This window comes from Pelodiscus sinensis, chromosome 10, assembly GCF_049634645.1.
Source record: "Pelodiscus sinensis isolate JC-2024 chromosome 10, ASM4963464v1, whole genome shotgun sequence".
In the NCBI taxonomy this organism is placed as follows: domain Eukaryota; kingdom Metazoa; phylum Chordata; order Testudines; family Trionychidae; genus Pelodiscus; species Pelodiscus sinensis.
The window spans coordinates 30,656,297-30,675,582 of record NC_134720.1 but is presented as its reverse complement, the minus strand read 5'-3'; the positions used below and the strand labels follow the sequence as shown (position 1 = coordinate 30,675,582).

At 48.8% G+C, this 19,286-nt stretch overlaps 1 protein-coding gene across 17 annotated transcripts in view; it reads left to right on the top strand.

Annotated features, from left to right (window-relative positions):
* The window catches only part of VEPH1 (ventricular zone expressed PH domain containing 1), a 206,920-nt gene that overhangs the window by 88,030 nt on the left and 99,604 nt on the right, over positions 1-19,286 (top strand). Inside the window, exon 8 of one of the 17 annotated variants that reach the window (XM_075937782.1) lies at positions 769-3,837. The exons of the other annotated variants lie outside the window; for them this stretch is intronic. Coding sequence (XP_075793897.1) covers positions 769-778 — 10 coding nt within the window. The 3' untranslated portion in view covers positions 779-3,837. Of the gene's footprint in view, positions 1-768; positions 3,838-19,286 lie in introns of those variants that run through there. 17 annotated transcript variants of the gene reach the window in all.

Here is a 19,286-nt window from a genome sequence, read left to right as displayed (position 1 = left end):
CCTACTGGTTTTTGTATGATACCTTTCTTGAAGTCTGATGTGTGTCCATTTTATTCTTTTGTGTGGAGACTGTCTAGTTTGGCCAATGTAGATGGCAGAGGGGCCTTGCTGGCACTTAATGGCATATATCACATTAGCAGATATGCAGGTGAACAAGCCCTTAGGGCTGGTGTGGTTAGCTCCTATGATGGAGTTGCTTGAGTAGACACGCAGGCAGAGTTAGCAATGGGGACTTTTGCAGGCATTGGTTTCTGGGTTAGTATTTCTATAGTGTAATGTGTAGTTGCTAGTGAATATTTGCTTCAGGTTGAGGGACTGCCTTTAGGCAAGGACTGTGAGAGTGAGGGATCATTTTCTAGGACAGGTTGTAGATCATTGGGGCAGAGGGGTTGGAGTGCAGGCAAGCATACTGCACCATGCAGCTGTACAGCCAAGGCAGTGAGTGAGCGACCAGGCAGGTGGCTCTGGGCAGCATGGAGCCCTGAAGTTGTGTGGGCCAAGGTAACCACCTTGCTCACCTTTCCCTAAGGCCATACCTGAGTGCAGGCTCTGGCTGGGCAGTGCTTACCTCATGTAGCTCCCAGTTGGTGATGCAATGGGACTAAGGCAGGTTCCCTGCCTGCCCTGGCCCTGCACTGCTCCCAGAAGTAGCTGCCATGTCTAGCTCCTAGGTGTAGGTACAAGCAGGTAGCTCTCACCAATGGGAACTGTGGAGCAATGCTGGGAATGAGCAATGCATGGAGCTTCTCTGCTTGCCCCTCTGCCTAGGAGCCAATGAGAAATGCTGATCACTTCCAGAAGCTGTACAGAGCCAGAGGAGACAGGGAGCCTGCCTTCGACCTGCTCCTCCAACAAGACTTAACAGCACTGCCAGTGGTGCTGACCAGAACTGCCAGGGTTCCTTTTTGACTGTGTATTCCAACTGAAAACTGGATGCCTGGCAACACTAGCCTGCCAACATGTTCCAGTCACATCTGGATTCACCCAGCCTCTGTCACCCATGCAGGGTAAATCCAATACTCACCAGATCCAGATTTGCCCTCCAGAAATGTGTATTCTGTATTGCACTGTCCAGCCCTTTACTGTAAAGGAATAATATACAACCACTTGTCATCTTGTCACTCACACCCTTTACAATACTGGATTAATTTTGATTAAATAACCAAAAAAAGGAGGGAGAGGAGCTTTATTTAACTACAAAAATAGGTTTTAATTGAGTACAAGTATTAAGGCATTAAAGTCAGAAATGGTTACAAGAATAAAATGCTTCCTACTATTCAAACTTTACAAACTAAGCTTGGTTTCAGTTAAAATTCTTACCATACGCTTCCAACAGCATTAATGGTCAATCTTCAGGGCAAGTTCCCCTCCAAAGTTTAAGAGCTGGATTTTTTTTGTCATTTTGGATTTAAATGGTATGAATATCGCTACAGTAACACTGCAGAACATACTAGGGGACAGACCTGACTGCTGGGAGCTATCCCAGCATATTCCAAAGTCTGTGCTCTGGGTCTTCTCAACCTTATGTGCTTCCCAGCTTACCACCTCTCGTGCTTTTATTCAAGGGCTCTCACTTCTGACAGCTAGGTATGAAATCCTGCTTTCAGTGAAATCAAGGGGAGTTTTTCCCTTGACTTTAATGGAGCCAAGATTTCACCCCCAAATCATAAGTCTGTTCTTTGAGTCCCCCCAACCCTTGAACACAGTAATGAATAACCATTAGGGATCTGTTTCTTCACAACCAGGGCCCTATCAAATTCATGGCCCATTATGGCCAATTCCACAGCTGTAAGATTTGTAAATTGGTAAATTTTAAAATTGTTCAAGACTGACATTTTATGGTGTTGTAACCATAGGATCCTGACCCACAAGGAAATGAAGGGTCACAAACCTGTTGTAGGGGGAGTCATGGGATTGCCACCTTCACTTCCCTGCTGCCTTCGGAGCTGTACTTGCCCTCCCCCTTCACATACACTGGGCGGGGAGGGCAGCAGAGGTTCACACTTTTTCCTAAAGAGATGGTGGCAGCAACAACCATAGGTGGTGAGTTATATGAGCTCGTGGTGCCCATGCTTCAGCAATATTCAGAGCCAGAGGCCCTGCTCCACAAATGTTTGGAGCTGGGTCTCTCCCCCGGCCCTGCCTGGAGCGGGCCCCGGCCTCCACTTGACGGCCTCCATGCATCCTTTCCGCTGGCCCTAGAGCATCTCCGCTGGCCCTGGAGCGTCTCTGCCGGAATGAAAGCTATGTATGCGTGGTGTGCTGAAACGCTGCGCAACAGCTGGGAGGGGAGACACCCGGGCATGGTGTGACGTAACAGCCTGGGTCTTTAAAACCGCGCGGCCCAGAGTTGCACTGCACGACCAAGCTCCAGGCCCGGCAAGTGGTCTGGAGCCCCAGAAGCAGCTGAGGCTCGATCAGACTCCAGCGCTGCAAACCGGAAGGAAGAACATGGGGTGGGGAGGGGAGGGCTAAGGTGGGGTGAGGAGGGGAAAAATAGGGGAAGGGGTGGGAGAGGAAGGGGCTTTTGCTGAGGGGTGGGGGGCAGGTCAGGAGAAGAAAGGGGAAGGTACCAAGGGACAGGGTGGAGGAGAGACAAATGCCAGGGGGCAAAGTGGAGACTGAGAAAAAAGGCAGGAGGGGAAGTGTCAGTGGGTGGGGGGATAGGGTGATGCTGGGAGAGGAGAGGATAAGGGCATTGGAAGTTAGAGGAGGAGAGGGCAGTGCTGGGAGAAGGCTTGAAAGAAGGGGTGTGCATCAGGGAAAAAGAGGAGAAGGGGCAGTGAGGAAAGGGGGAGGTACCAGGAGGGTGCAGGTGCCAGGGGATTCTGGGGGTGAAGCAGAAGGGCAGACACCTGCAGGGGAGGGACCAGCACCAGAGGAGAGAAGCAGGGCAGGTGTGCAGAGGAAGGTATTAGGAGAGGGGATGAGGAGGGGTAGCTCATATGATTAGAGTGGGGCTACTGGAGGAGTGGGCACAGTGGGGAGAGAAGGGCTGGTGGAGGGGGGCAGGTCTCAGGAAGGCTGAGGGCAGTGAGAAGGGCAGGAGTCTGAGTCAGGACAGCAGAGGAGGGTGAGGGGTTGGAGGGCAGCAGGCACCAGGGGAGCTGATGGAGCAAGGGGAGGAGACATGGCAGCAGAGGGAAAGGGTAGAGATTTATAAGATATTTATTAATAACTTGGGTGCCACAGTGGCACATCCAAACAAACCACATGAACTCAGTACTGGTGCATAACACAAAATTCATTCTGCTCAGGGGAGGAAACTCTAAGAGGGAACACTTCCCCAGCCTCTCCACCCCCGAATTAATGTCACATACCTTGGGGTAATGCAATTGCAGGATAGTTGCATGAGGGGGGTTTGGTGGGAGCCAGACTAATCCCTATTGGTAGGAGGATGGTGAGAAAAGTCCTTAGAGAGGGGACTTTACTTCTGGTCATGTGTCCATCAGAGAAAACATTAAGAACATTCTCACTTCATCACAACAGGTACAACAAAATATAATATTATTTGATGCACAATGGAATCCACAATGGGTTCGTTCCATGCTTATGCTACTATGGTGTTTGTGTGGATAACCCAGGAAAAAAGGATGCATTTTTACATTATTTAATCAAATATATATTGGCTTACAGGGTGAGTGGGCAGGCGGGGTGGTTGCGGGGAGGACTAAACCCATTTTGGGCACCACCAAAAATTATACAAACCTGCCACCCCTGGCAACAGGGGTTTCTTGAAGTATTTACCCCAGCAGTTTAGATATATCTACTTGGGTTTGAGGGTCCTTTGTATTCTTGCCCTTCTGCAACACAGAGCCCTTTGCTTGTACGGTCTTGTCAGAGGGTATGTCTACACTACAAAGTTAGTTCGAACTAACGGACGTTAGTTCGAACTAACTTTAATAGGTGCTACACTAGCGCTCCGCTAGTTCGAATTTGAATCGAACTAGCGGAGCGCTTAGTTCGAACTAGGTAAACCTCATTTTACGAGGACTAACGCCTAGTTCGAACTAGCTAGTTCGAACTAAGGGCTGTGTAGCCCTTTAGTTCGAACTAGTGGGAGGCTAGCCCTCCCCAGGTTTCCCTGGTGGCCACTCTGGCCAACACCAGGGAAACTCTATGCCCCCCTCCCGGCCCCGGACCCCTTAAAGGGGCACGGGCTGGCTACGGTGCCCGTGCCAGGTGCAAGCCTGCCAGCACCCAGCTAGCAGACCCTGCACCTGGCATGGCACAGAGCCACCCACCCGATGCCCCCCAGCCCACCCCCTCTTGCCGGGACCAGGCTGGCGGCTCCCGGGAGCTTGCCCTGGACCGCAAGAGGCGGGCACCTTCCTGGGCTAGTGCGGACATCGTGGACCTCGTCCCTTCCCGCGTGGTCTAGTGCGGAGATCGTGGACCTCATTGAGGTTTGGGGGGAAGCCTCCAATGTCCACGATCTCCGCACTAGCCACAGGAATGCGGCTGTCTACGGCTGCATGGCTGACAGGCTGGCCGCCAGGGGCCACCAGCGCAGCCGGGAGCAGGTGCGCTGCAAAATCAAGGACCTGCGGCAGTCCTACTCCCGGGCCTGCCTGCCAGGGGCCGACCTGGAGGCGTGTCCCCACTTTCACACCCTGGACCGCCTCCTGGGGGCTCATGCCATCCCTGCCCCCCGGGATGTGATAGACCCCGGGGCAGAGGGACCGCTGCAAGGGTATGTCTACACTACCCTCCTAGTTCGAACTAGGAGGGTAATGTAGGCATACCGCACTTGCAAATGAAGCCCGGGATTTGAATTTCCCGGGCTTCATTTGCATAAGCGGGGAGCCGCCATTTTTAAAACCCCGCTGGTTTGAACCCCGTGCAGCGCGGCTACACGGGGCTCGAACTAGGTAGTTCGAACTAGGATTCCTATTCCGAACTACCGGTACACCTCGTGGAGAGACTCAGGAGGAGGAGGAGGAGGAGGAGGAGGGCTCCGAGAGCCAGGAGCCTGCCGGCAGCCTGCCCAGGACCCGGGACCCCCGAGGCACCCCACAGAGCCGCTCGCCTGTGTCGTCCAAGGCCAGGGAGGCGTCCACATGTAAGTACTATCATGTTCCCCTTAAGTGTACGGGGGGCTGGGGCGAGAGGGAGCCCCGGGACCGTGCGCCTGGGCCTTGCCCACCACAGAGCAGCAGCTGGGGATCCTGCAGGGGCCCTGGCCTTGCAAAGGGGAGCTGGGTTTCACACACCTGGGCCCCTGGGGTAATTGACCGCTGTTCTTGTTTCACCACAGCCGCAGCACCTGGGACTGCAGGGCGCACCACCCCGCCTGCAGCAGCCGCCCGCGCCCGGGCCAGCAGGAGAGCCAGGAACCAAGAGGACTACCAGAGGTGGCACCTCCGGTTCCTGGAGCAACAGATCCGTATCCAGGACCACTGGGTCCAGGAGGACCTGAGGCTGCGCCGGAGGAGTTTGGAGGCCCTGGAGGAGCAGGGCCGTGCCCTGCGAGGCCACCTCCAGAGCCTGCTGGACTGCTTCCCAATTCCTCCTGTTCCTGCTCCTGCTCCCCCTGCTCCCCCTCCTGCTCCCGCTGCTCCCCCTGCTCCTTCTCCTCCCCCTGCTCCCCCAGCTCCCCCTCCTGCTCCCGCTCCTGCTTCCTCCACACCCCCCGTCCCTCCTGCCCCACCCTCCACAACCATTCCCCACCAACGCCCCCGGACCCGCAGTGTTGCGAGACGGGAGAGGCAGCCGGACCCCCACCCCTGAGCTTTCCTTTCCCTTCCTCCCTTCCCTCCCCTTCCTGCTCCCTCGTCCCAGGTTTCTCCCTCCCCTCTCCCACCCTTCTTCCTCCCTCCCCCCACCCCAGTTATGTAAAATAAAAAGATGTTTTTGTTTGAAAAACAGGTGTCTTTATTTGACAGTAGGTAGGGAGGGGAAAGGGGAAGGGGGGTTGGGTGGAAGAATGCCCCAGTGGGGCATGCAAGGAAGAGGTCAGTCCTCCTCCTCCACCAGGAAGCTCTCCCGCAGGGCTTCCCGGATCCGGACGGCCCCCCGCTGGGCTTCCCGGACGGCGGCGGTGCGGGGCTGACCGTAGTGGCCAGCCATGCGGTCAGCCTCAGCCATCCAGGCTGGCAAGAAAGCCTCCCCCTTTCTCTCACATAAATTGTGGAGCACACAACATGCTGCCACCACGGGAGGGATGTTGTGCTCTGCCAGGTCCAGACGGGTGAGGAGGCATTGAAAGCGGGCTTTCAGTCGCCCGAAGGCCCCCTCCACCATGATGCGGGCCCTGGTCAGCCTGGCATTGAAGGCCTGGCGGGAGGGATTGAGGTGCCCCGTGTAGGGTTTCATCAGCCATGGCTGCATTGGGTAGGCGGCATCCCCCACCAGGCAGACGGGCCTGTCCACGTCCCCGACCCTGATGTGGCGGTCGGGGAAGAAGGTCCCGTCTTGCAGCCGCTGGCACACGGAGGAGTTGCGGTACACCCGGGCGTCATGTGCTTTGCCGGACCAGCCCACATTAATGTCCGTGAACTGTCCCCGGTGGTCACACACGGCCTGCAGGATCACGGAGAAGTACCCCTTGCGGTTCACGTAACGGGACGCCTGGTGTTCCGGGGCACGGATGGGGATGTGCGTCCCGTCGATGGCCCCCCCGCAGTTGGGGAAGCCGAGGACGCCAAATCCCCGGATGACGGCGTCCGGGTCGGCAAGGCGGACCACCCTGCGGAGCAGCACCCAGTTGATGGCCTTGACCACCTGCGGAGAGAGACACAGCGTTCGTGCCCTGGCAGTGCCCCGCGCCCCACTCCCGGAAGCAACCCCCCTGGCGGCGTGTAGTACGGCCGGGACAGACCGACTCCTCCGGTGCGGGGCGCTTTCGCCTCCTCCCACCCCCCCCTTTGTCCCTGGGGCGGCTCATCCCCTCCTCGCAGCCTCCCTCCCCCTCCGGCGCAGTGGCCGGCGAGTGCCGTACCTGCATGAGCACTGCTCCGACGGTGGATCTCCCCACGCCGAACTGGTTCCCGACGGATCGGTAGCTGTCTAGCGTGGAGAGCTTCCAGAGGGCGATGGCCACCCGCTTCTGGAGGGGGATGGCGGGCCTCATGCGAGTGTCCCTTCTGCGCAGGGCAGGGGCGAGCCACTCGCAGAGCTCCAGGAAGGTGTCCCTCCTCATCCTGAAGTTCTGGGTCCACTGTCGGTCCTCCCAGCGCTCCAGGACGATGCGGTCCCACCAGTCGGTGCTGGTGTCCAGACGCCAGACGTGGCAGGGCACGCCAGTGCCGGGGCGCCGCCGCGGCTCCTCTACGGCCCCCAGGGCGGCCAGGCGGAGAAGCAGGGGGCTGACGTGCACCAGGAGGTGCCAGGCAGCCTCGAGCTATTGGTGGCAGGCTTGCAGCAGCAAGTCCAGAAAGTGTACCAGAAGGTGCTGGGCGAGCTCTGGCTCCATGTTGCCACCTGCGGTGGCGTCCCCGAAGGGAAGCACCGACACAGACGGGCACAGAGACCAACGCTTTGCTGTCCCTCGGCGAGGTTGGCAAGGAAGCAGGAAAAGCTGAGAACCGGCTGTCCGGGGGGGTCCCTTTAAGCACGAGCCTCAGATAGCCTCAGACAGCAGCCACACAAAGCAACTACTGACCTGATGCCCTGCCAGAACCGGTTTCAGCCGCCCTTAAATGCCCCCCTGCGTCCAATCAGTGTGGACGCGCTAGTTCGAATTAGCAAAACGCTAATTGGAACTAGTTTTTAGTTCTAGATGCGTTAGTTAGTTCGAATTAGCGCTGTAGTGTAGACGTACCCAGAGTGAGGCAGACATCAGTGTATTGGTTACCCTGGAGATACATTTTCAAGCTGCCCTTAGTAACTCTGAAGACTACATGTTATTAAAAAATGAAAGCCGAGTCTGATGTAGTCACATTACTCCAGGATCTGGGGTGCTAGACACTAATCTTAAATGTCTATGCCTTAATGCAGGTCTGCCAGGGAATACAACCAAGCCTCATTAAACCAAATGTTTTGGTTAAAAAGTGAGGTGGCATCTTTTATCAACTGAGTGGAGTCCAAAAGATATCCAGAAAAGCCTGCAGGAGCAATTACTGAAAATACTCCTTTCCCCACAAGTTAGTGTCTGCCAAATGGACAAAATAAATAGAAGAAAGTATTTTCAAACTTGTAAATAAGTTATTCTGACCCTTCACACCCGACATCTCCCACCTCATTCTAATGTACTTCTTAACAAAGTACTTTGAGTGTTCCAGTATTTGTCCTAGTGAGGACAGTTCAAATGATATTTAGTGTAGTTTACAGTGATGGTATGGTAGATGCTATTTTTACTGAGCGCTGTATACGTACCATTATGTGGAATGTGACAGGTCAAGGAGGACACAAAGGGAAAATACTTCTATAATAAAATTCAACACAGATGTCACCACACTCAGAAATGTGAGGAATGGCCTTGGAGGCATGATAAGAGAGTGGAAGTAAAAAATTTGGGGTCATTCAAGAAACAATTAACTGGTATCATAGAGAGAGTTAAATAGTAAAAAAGAGAGGAGCCCTCTGGGACTGAGTCATTTTTTTAAGGAAAGCTGTGTGAAATGTATATACCCCCCCTGGTGAGAAAGTGCATGGTTAACAAATAGATCTGAGGATTCGATTTTTAAAAGTATATAGGTTTGATGCTGTACTCAGCATTGCAATGCCTAGCTGAGTGAGGATCTTAAAATTAATTTTCAAAAGTGGTTGAGGCACTTAGGTGCCTAAATTTCATTGTCAATTAGTGGGATGTATTACAACTGCTGTGAAGGTGGAGGAAGGCTGCAGCAAATAGAGGATTTCCAATCGTTGTGGTATCCATGCCATTGGTTTCAAGCCCCTCTGTCTGTTAAGGACAATGTGGTGACTATTGTGTACCAGTCTCCCGACTCTAAAAGAAATCCCATGAAGGCATCTTCCAGTTTTGGGGAAAACAACAACTGTACAGAGTCAAAGTCTGGTGGTGATCAGCAAGTAGTGATGGGAGTAGGACAGTAAGATCCGAAGTTCCTAGTCATAGACCAACACACAGGCAGTGGGTATGTGATTCAGTCCTCTTTAGGACCCACTCTGCTCATCCTTTGTGAGGAGGAGGCTAGAAAAAGTGCCCTAAAATAGTTTTGTCTCTTTTCCTCTTGGCTGGATAGCTGCTTCCAACAGGATCACCACCCCAGTGGTAAAAAATGTAAGAAACTTTTCAACTTTGGAATCTGGAAATTATCATGTACCCTGATGGACAACTCAAACAGTGACTGACCAGAGCGACATACAGCTATCATTGCTCATGAATTGAATCAGTTTAACATCGATATTGCTGCTTCGTCCGAAACAGCTGATGAAGGACAGGTGAGGGAGGAGAAAGTAAGATACACCTACTTCTGAAAGGGAAAATCTTTGGATGAACCTCAATTGTATGGAGTAGAATTTGCTATGAAGAACAAGCTCATAAAATGCCTCTCTGAGGTGCCAGTAGGCATCAATGAGCAGCTTATGATACTCCAATTGAAGCTCACCAAAACCCAACAGGTAACTATTGTGAGCAACTATGTGCCAACAATGAACGCTGATGAGGATGTTAAGGAAGACTTCTACTCTCAGCTGGAAACTGTTTTATCAGAGACTCCTTATCAAGAAGATAAAATCATTCTTCTGGGGGATTTCAGTGCACTTGTTGGACAAGACTCAGACCTGTGGAAAGGAACAATTAGGAAAGAAGGAGTTGGCAAAAGCAACTCAAATGGCATCCTGCTCCTGACCAAGTGTGCTTCACATGAACTTATCATGAACACCCTCTTTCAACAAAAAGACAAGTTCAAAACATCTTGGACACACCCACGTTCAAAACACTGGCGTCTTCTCAACTAGGTCATCGTTTGTGCTCGAGATCATAGTGACATACTTTCCACAAGAGCAATGACAAGGGCTGCTGGCTGCTGGACTGATCATTGCTTCATTCAATCCACAATGAAAATTAAGATTGCCCCCAAATGGAGATTGTGAAAGAAACAGATCAGGCACATGCTGAAGGTTCAAGATCTGAGTGTGACCACTTCCAAGCAGTCTTAGAAGAAATGTTTCCATCAAAGTTTCTGGAAGAAACTGAAAAACACTGGAACCAGCTGAAAGCAGTAATCATAAGTGCCTGTAAGGAAACCACAGGCTACCAAACCAGAAAACATCAGGACTGGTTTGAGAATGATGTTGAAATCGAGCAGCTCCTCAATGAGAAGAGAATGGCATTTTGTGCTTGGCAGAAAGATATAAATAGCAAGACAAAGAGAAAAGCCCATGCTAAGCTGAGGGTGGAAGTCCAACGTAAACCCAGAGAACTCAAGAACAAATGATGGACCAAGAATGCGCAAGAATTCCAACATTTTGTGGACACCCATAATACACATGATTTCTTTTAGTGCAATTAAAGCTGTTTATGGGCCACCTTGTCATGGTATGTATCCCCTTCACACTAAGGATGGAACCACACTTTTGAAGGACAACTAAGCTATTAATTTTTGCTGGAAAGAACATTTTGAAGATCTTCTTAATCATACCTCCATGGTTGCTGATGAAGTTCTTGGGCAAATCCCCCAATGACCTTCTAGGGATAAGCTCAGAGACCCTCCCAATTTGCATGAGGTATACAAAGCCATCAGGCAGATGAAGAACAACAAGGTGGCAGGTCCAGATGGGTTCCCTGTTGAAAACTTTAAAGATGTGGACCAGAGTTAATTTGGCAGCTTATCCTGCTTATCCTTAAAATCTGGATGAAGGAGAGTTACCTAGTGAAATGAAGGACACCTTGATTGTTACCCTCTTTAAAAAAGAGGATAAAGTGGATTATGGAAATCATCTCTCCTTGCTGTAGCAGGCAAAGTTCTAGCATGGGTACTTGCAACCTGTCTTCTGCCCCCTCAGAAGAAATTTTACTAGAGTCACAGAGTAGCTTCTGACCATGTCTCGGGACTGCAGATATGATCTTCATTGCACGGCAGCTGCAACAAAAGTGTGGGGAGGAAAGGTGACCACTGTTACATGGTTTTTATTGATCTAACTAAAGCCTTTGACTCAGTGAATTGTAATACTCTTTGGATGGTGTGGATGAGTGGTGGGGTGCGATCACTCCCTACCGGTCAGGCAGGGGGGCTCAGCGAACCCCTTCGTCCGATGATCAGGTCCCCAACCGGGATTCCCAGACCCACGTCCCTTAGGCTGGGTGCGATCATCCCCTCTCTGCAGAGCAGAGGGGTTCAGCGGATCCGACATCTATACCCCGGCTTAGCGGGGGGGCGTGCGCCCTGAGTTTGGCCCCTCAGAGGCGCTGGCCTGGCCAACCCTCACATCCGGCCGATGAAACCGCACATTTGCGTGCGTTCCAAGATGGAGGGAGTTGTGGGGTATTGGGAAGGGGACCCGGGCCTGCCCTCTCTCTGGGTCCCAGCCTGGAGCCCTAAGTGCAGGGGCTCGCCATCGCCCCTGCACGGCAGACGGGAGGGGTGTCACTCCCATAACACGTCTGCCCATGGGTGCCACAAGGACCCCACCCCAGGCTGGCAGACGGGGGTGTCACTCCCGTAACACGTCTGCCCACAGGCGTCACAAGGACCCCACCCCGGGCTGCTTCCTGCCTTCCTCTGGCCCTCGGAGCCCACCTGCCGGCACCCTGTGCTTACCAGAAGTCTGCCGTTCGGGTCCTGGGGTGCGCCGTGGATGTTTCATCGGCCAGTCTGTTCCCTCAGATCTTGTCCCAGCCAGGTCTCTCCCTCTGTGGATGGTGAGGGTTGTCCTGCTTGTCCTCAAGCCCTGGGCTGGCCGTCCGCCATCCAAGGGGGCCATCCCGGGGGCCCTTGGGATGGGGATGGGCCGCCTGCCGGTCTTGGGCATGCACCCAGTCCATCCTTGGCCCCGGTTCTCCCCTACCTCCCGTGAAGGAGATTGCCCCCTCTCTCTCTGCCGGTGGGCCCTTTTGAAATGGCTTGCTGGTTCTGACGCAGTCCAGAGGTGACGCCCCTCCAGTGAGGTGGCGGCTTCCCCAGCCATGTCCCCACTTTCACTCATCGCGCAAGCCCCTCCCTGTGCCATCCCGTGGGAGGGGCCCGCGGCCTCCCGGCGGCGCAGGCGCAGTGGCAGGTTCCGGCCCCGCTGCCATTCTCCAGCAGCCCCAGGGCGCGGGGGTGTTCTGCCAGTGGCCCCGCTCATCTCCCGGTGGCCCTGGCCGTCCAGCGTGTGGGCCGTTGGCAGCCCGTCACAGACGGTACTTTCGAAGGTTGGATGTTCTGATAAATACATCAGTGTCGTAAAGCAGCTTCATGACAGCATGAAAGTGATTGTTCTGAGCAGCACTGACCCCCAGAATGAACCTTTCAAAGTACAAACAGGAGTAAACAAGGTTGTATCATCACCCCAACCATATTTATGGCCTTTATTGCCATCTTTTTTTACCTAATTGCTGAGAAGCTCCCAGCTGGTGTTGAAATCATCTACAGAATGGATGAAAAGCTGTTTAGGCTTAGCAGGCTGAAAGCTAAGAGTAGGATTTCCACCACATCTATCATGGAACTTCGTTATGCTGATGATAATGCAGTTTTTGCCCATTCTGAGAAGGATCTTCAAACTATCTTGAAAGTGTTTGGTGATGCTTACGCATGTCTTGGTCTCACCCTCAACATCAAGAAGACCAAAGTGCTCCATCAGCTGTCTCCAAATAAGGTACCATATGCCCCAGCTATTAAAATCACTGGAAAATGTTGATAATTTTCTCTACCTTGGAAATTGTCTTGCATCCAAGGGAGTTATTGATGTAGAAATCCAACATCATCTGAGCTGTGCCAGAGCAGCCTTTGCTTGTTTATGGCACAGGGTTTTTTAAGATCATGACATTTGAACAGACACCAAACTTCTTGTCTATCAAGCCATCGTTCTCCCAACACTATTGTATGGGTCTGAAACCTAGACAACCTACAGACATCACTTGAAAGTCCTTGAAAGTCACCAACACTGCCTCCACAAGATCTTGAAGATCTAATGGGAAGACAGGCACAGTAATGTTAGTGTTCTGGAAGAGGCAAAGACTAGTATTGAGGTAATGATGGCTACTATGCAGGTCTAGTCACACTATTCGGATGCCAGACCATCACCTCCCAAAACAAGTCCCGTTTTCTCATCTGCAAGAAGAATACCGTAACGTAGGAGGATAATGGAAATGTTATAAGGACTTGCTGAAGGATAACTTAAAGAAGTGCAACATTGACACTTGAGAGACACTCACCCAGGATCACTCAAAATGGAGAGAAGTCCTATGCAATGGCTCCCTGCATTTTGAATTTGCCTGCCGACATGCTGAGGAGGAGAAGAGGCACAGGAGGAAGGGGAGGCTGGCTTCTAGTCATAGTCAACAGCCTCTTGCTCTACCTGGAAATTTCTGTCATTACTGTAATAGAACTTGCGGTTCAAGGATCGGCTTTATCAGCCACCTGAGGGTCTACAACTCCCATGGAAGGTGATTATACTTGGCAACGAGTGATCGCCCATCAGTGGAATGTAGGCTCTTAAGTGCCCAAATCACTTTGAAAATGAGTTTTGGGATCCTCATTTAGGCATTACAGTGCTGAGTTTAGCAATGCCCAAACACTTTAGAAGTCTTGGTGCTTACTCTTGTAAACAATTTATTAAAATCACTGGAGAATAGAACTAGAGGTGGAAAGTAAGTCCATGTGAAATAACATGCACATGTTGGAAACTAGTCCAAGAGTAACTAAAGGGGAATGGTAATGCCAGTTTTTATATGTATCATGGGAATTATAATGAAACAGTAGGAAGAGGTGAGACTTCACAAACCATCTGATAGCAGAATTTAATAATTTTTGATCTAGGCAATGCTTGTTCCCTTGATATATGAAAAATACCAGGAAGGCTCAAATATATTCCATCCATGGAAATGTTATGATATTTCTACTCCATTCCGTCTCTGGTAAAATTGATTGAAAAGAAGAAATATTTTTTATTACCATTTCAATTAGATATTTTCTAAACTTTTCCCACAAAAGTCTAAACTGAAAGAACTCACTTTGCTGAAGGACAGACACCCCTACAGAGTGAGTGAGCAAACAAGCCATATATTGCTTTTATAATATTTGCTAGTGTATGTGTGTTTGACCCTCACCATAACATATAGACCAGTTTCTCCCAATTGGTGCTCTGTGAAAGTAAGGGTTCCATGAGAACTTGGCACTCCCTCACCCCTTCTTAAAGAGACAGAGCCTTTGTGCAGCGGGACTCGGCAGGTCTTTTTTTTATTGCTCGACAAATTTTATCCTGGCAACCCTAGGGGTTCCTTGAACACTGATATCGACAATTGAAAAAACCATAGTTTTAACATTTCAAAACTGAACACAGTGGACTCAAGGCCAAATACTGTGTTATATCAATGCAAATCCAGGGCAAATCATGAAGCTGCCATAGGGCTGCAGTGGAGTTGCTCTGGATTTAATCCTTTTCAATTTAGGGCACAATTTGGCTTTCAGTACATAATGTAGAGAATAAATAACAATTAAAGAAGTAGGATAATCTACTATATATTTGAGAGAGTTTGTCTGTGCATCTGTCTATCTCTCTCTTTGTTCAAGAACTCCTCCTAAATGATAAGTGCTAGGAGTACCAAATTTGGTATACAGGTTTCTCTTATCATAATTTAATGCAAGGTAAGGGTTTGGATGTACTGTACCAGGAAAATGGGATGTACCTGGAATGGGATTGCTTCTCAGAAAACCGTACAGAAAAGAGACAATCACCAGGAAGATGAAAGCAACTGGCAGGAGCATGCCCCTGAATCTGGGAGTGCCCCATCCCCATGTCCCTCACCCCCAGGTGCCCTTTATGGAATGGGGACGGGAGCTGAACTCCTCCATGCCCTAATTCAAACAGGAATATTGCTGGCTGTTCCCCTTTGTCAGCAAGCAAAGGGAAAGCGCACAGTTTGCTGCATTTCTTCCTCTGGCTGGGGAGCACAGGGAGCAATTGAAACTGGACCCCTTTCCTGGGGCTGTGCCCACTGGAACTGCAGAGGCCATGGTAGGGTGCTTCTAACCTGCCCCTAAGCTGCTGAGGTGTGTGCTGGAGTAGTCCTCTCTCCCTGGGGCAGCCTGCAAATTGAACCCCTCATTCCCTGTCCCACACCAAAACAATGATTTAAATGTAGAAAAACAAAAATTAACTGAATTGAGGATCTGAGCAATGCCAAGTAAATCTTCTAGTAATAAATAAAGGATAAAAAGAATAATAACTAGGTTACACTGTATAATGTAGTGAAGGCCCCATTTTAGAATAAAACCACTTCTATTTCTGAAAGTATGCAGACGTCCAGCTCCTTGACTGCATGCACACTCAATTACAATTTGCTGTCCCAGGGCTTGTTTCACTTTCCATTAAAGTCCCCTTGACTTCATTGAGCTATGGATCAAACCTTAAACATTGCCATATGCACCTGCACTGCTTTATGCTGTGTCTTACACAATTGTAGGTGCCAGATTAGAGGCTGAGTTGACACCCATTTTAAAATGTATCTGTGAAAGATCATAGAATAATACAAAGAGCTTAATTGAATGCAGAACTTTAAAAATCTTACATTATTGCCTGGTTTTATATTTCAGTGGCCTAGCCAAGTACAACATGAAGTAAATGAGGGGCAAGAAAAAACATAGATCAAAAATTAGGAACAGAGTTAAAGTACTTTACATTTCACTAACTTCACTGGATTTACCAATGATTTGCACTAGTGTGAGTTCAGACCAGGCCCTGATTGAAGAAATATACCCAGTAGCTCCACAGCTGCTGTAACTACATAATTGCAGAATTTTTCTTAAACAAGAGTAACAATTCCGAGTATTTTTTCTATGAAAGAAAAGAGGATTTTTCATCTGTGTGCATGAAAAATAACCCATTCTTTTTGGAACTGCATGTTTCCATAAAGAAAAACTGATTTCTGCTTTGTAATTGTTGGCTTGGAATCATTTGACATGGGGACTTTAAATACATTTGATGGAGAAAATCATTAAAATCATGAGATGGTCTATTAGCATTGCCACCTCCTATCACAAAGAGGCAAATCATTCTCTCCCAGAGAGAACTTTTAAAAGTGAACATAGAATGTTAATGTGTGCTGATCCCACTTAGGAGTTTGTCGTGGTCAATTAAAAAAAAAAGAGAGAATACAGGATCTAATGAAACTTCCCAACCGCTATTCCTGTAAACAACAAAGTAAGCATGAAAGTCAGACTGCTCTTTGTTGTTTATTTTTAAATAGTGGCTGGACGAAATTATTTCTTCTTTTTGTAGGAGAGGCAAAGTCTGGCATATTGTGTCATTTACAATTCATACGCCTTTCATTTTCTCTTCCATTTGTCCATCTTTGAGAGAGAGCTATAATATGACAGCAGTGGCACCTGGCACCATGGGCCCTCTAAATTGCTGCCAGAGCCCCACACAGCATGCTCTAGGTGGCACTAAGGGATGAGAAGGGAACGCCATGGTCTGGGCAATGCTGAGAGCTGCCTATCTCTAGCCCCACACCTTTCAGTTGTGCAGAGCTCCCTCCTACTTTGCCCAGGTGCCCGCAGCTCCCCTGCTCCCAGCTTTTTCAGAATGATTTGAAACACCATTAACATGGGGTTTCCTAAACTTTTTCAGCTGCAGAGCTCCTTTGGGGTCCTGAAATTTGGTGAAGCCCTTAAAATATCATGATTTTTAATTCAATAGGTACCCAAATAAATAGTCAGTGTTTTGGAATTCTGTTTTTATTTCTTGTATATTTCTTATAAATTCTTTTTTTTTTTCTTCAAGAAAAATGATCAGAAAATTAGTAACCAAATAACAGTCATACAACTTTCATTAATATTTTCTTGCAGAGGCCCTGGACCTAGAGTATGGCGCCCCAAGACTCCACAGAGCATGCTTTAGGAAACCCTGCATTAACATATTATGCTTGCCCACTTACAAAATGTCTTTACATTAGCTACCTCTAAGGTGGAGAGTGATATTGAAGTGACACTGTAATTTTGAAGTTTTTAAGGCTATAGATCTTGACTCCATTCAAAATCCACAAGTATTGCCCTACTGCTTATCCATGCTTACTTATGACTTGCCTTTTAGAGACTCTACCACTTCATCTTAGTACAGGGGGTGATTATGCCTTTGTTTGGTGAACCTTCACAGTGCAACCTGAGCCTCCCATATGACTTCAGCAGGAGCAGAGGGAGGCCAGCATGGAGCCCTTTTGACAATCCCACTCTTCATGTGTTTTTAGAAATTCATTTGGGTTGTGATGCTTCCCATTCTCAGCACTTGGTTGGGCAGGTGTATTAGAAATAAAATCATTATTCTTATGACCATCTGGTCACCTGTATAATATGTTGATACCTCATTACAGAGAGTTGAAAAGTAATTCAGTAATAAGAATATAGTGCTGCCAAAATCTTCCTGCAAACAAGTTCTATATACTTCCACTGGCTATTTCTACATCTCTTGTCTTCTGAAAACACTATGGGCCAAATTCAGCTCAGGTTTAAGTGAGAGAAATTCTTGCAGTGTCAGTAATGTATTCAATAATTTTGCAAGGATTTTACACAATTCTTAATTTTATTGTTGTTTGGCTGGAGGAGCCAAGAGAACCGCCTTCCCTTCTTCCAGCCATGCACAGTATGTAGGCTCGGTGAAGTAATGTTGGTTACATCTTTCCTGCTTGTTAAGAATGGCTTCATGCCAAAAGGTTACATTGTTACTTCAGTGAGCCTGAGCTTACATAAGAGAGATAATGAGGCCTGCCCCCCCACCAGGATATCCCAAGGGATGAGTATTTTGTTATGGCCTTTAAGAGTAGAACCAGCTATCCTGAAAGTCCCAGGAGCCTGGTATTGGCGGACTAGTTGAGTTTGAGCCAAACTGTTGATTTGTAGACTTGTAAGTTATAATGAACCATGTTTTTAACATAGTCACTCTTGGTTTATATCTAACAAATAGAACCAAATGTTTCCCTGAAAGAAACACTGTGATACAATTTCCTTCGAGAGCATGATCCAATGTCCACTCAAATCAATGGAAAGACTCCCATTGAGTTCAGTGGCTTTGGATTAAGTCCCAAGTGGGGAAGGGAAAAAACAATTCCAACTCAGTTTACTCAGAAATGCTCTTATTTCAAAATTCTATAGAGCCTTGTTAGTTCAAATGTTTCTAATCCACCAACATGATTGTGCCATCAAATCCCAATAAACGGGATATGCTGTATATAATTTTGTTAGAACATAGTTACCAGGGTAATGGGCATACCATGGATACACACATTAGAGAGATAAAAGTAGATGAGATTTTATATCCAAATCTGTATTGAGGTTCCTTATTGCTATGATTTCATTACTTTTACAGAATAGTCTTCAGGACATTTATTACTATATCAGGACCCATTGCCTACATAAAATAACTAAATTGCCTATATAAAAACAAATGAAAAAATACATTTTGTGATTCAGTATCCTTGGGTTGCCTCTGTTAAATATGTTTCTTTTCATAAGTAATAATTTGCAATATTTAAAAATTCTCATAGGCTTTCCAGTTGTGAATGTGAATTAGCAAGATTCTGCTGTATTTGGCAACCTTGCATTTTAACTCTCACCTGTGACATTCCATAAACCTAGAAGTTTTGCATTTAATAATTTATCCACTTGGACCTTTTGAGGAGGTGGAGTGAGCCCAAAGGCCCCCTGCGGGAGACTTCAGGGCTCTGCCACACCCATCCCTGGAAGACAACAGTGGAAAGTTCTTCCAAACAAGCTAGAGTGCATGGAAAGCAACCAATCAGGGCCCAGGAGGGCCATATAAAAAGGAGTGTCTGAAAAGAGCATGGTTAAGGCTTGTTGGGCTGAGGTGCTACTAGGAGCTGGAGGAGAAGGATTGCACGCTGAGCTGCCTGAAGTAACTCTAACGTAATGGCTAAGTAGAGTTAGAGACTGGGGGAGCGAGAGGCTTCTGGCTGTCTTCTTAGACTGAGCTAAAGACAATATGCAAGCAGGGACTGGGGTAACATTGAAGGAGTTCCTAGCTGGCTGCAGGGACTGGGTGAGGACTGCGCCTGGGGCGAGCCTTAGGAGTGTGTCTACACAGCCCCCTTAGGTCGAAATAAGCTATTCAATTTGGGCTAGGCAAATTGTGTAGCTTATTTCAAATGTATTTTGAAATAGCTTATGTTATAATTTGGCACTGTCTATGCAGCACCAAATTTTGAAATAACTCGTTATTCTGAAATT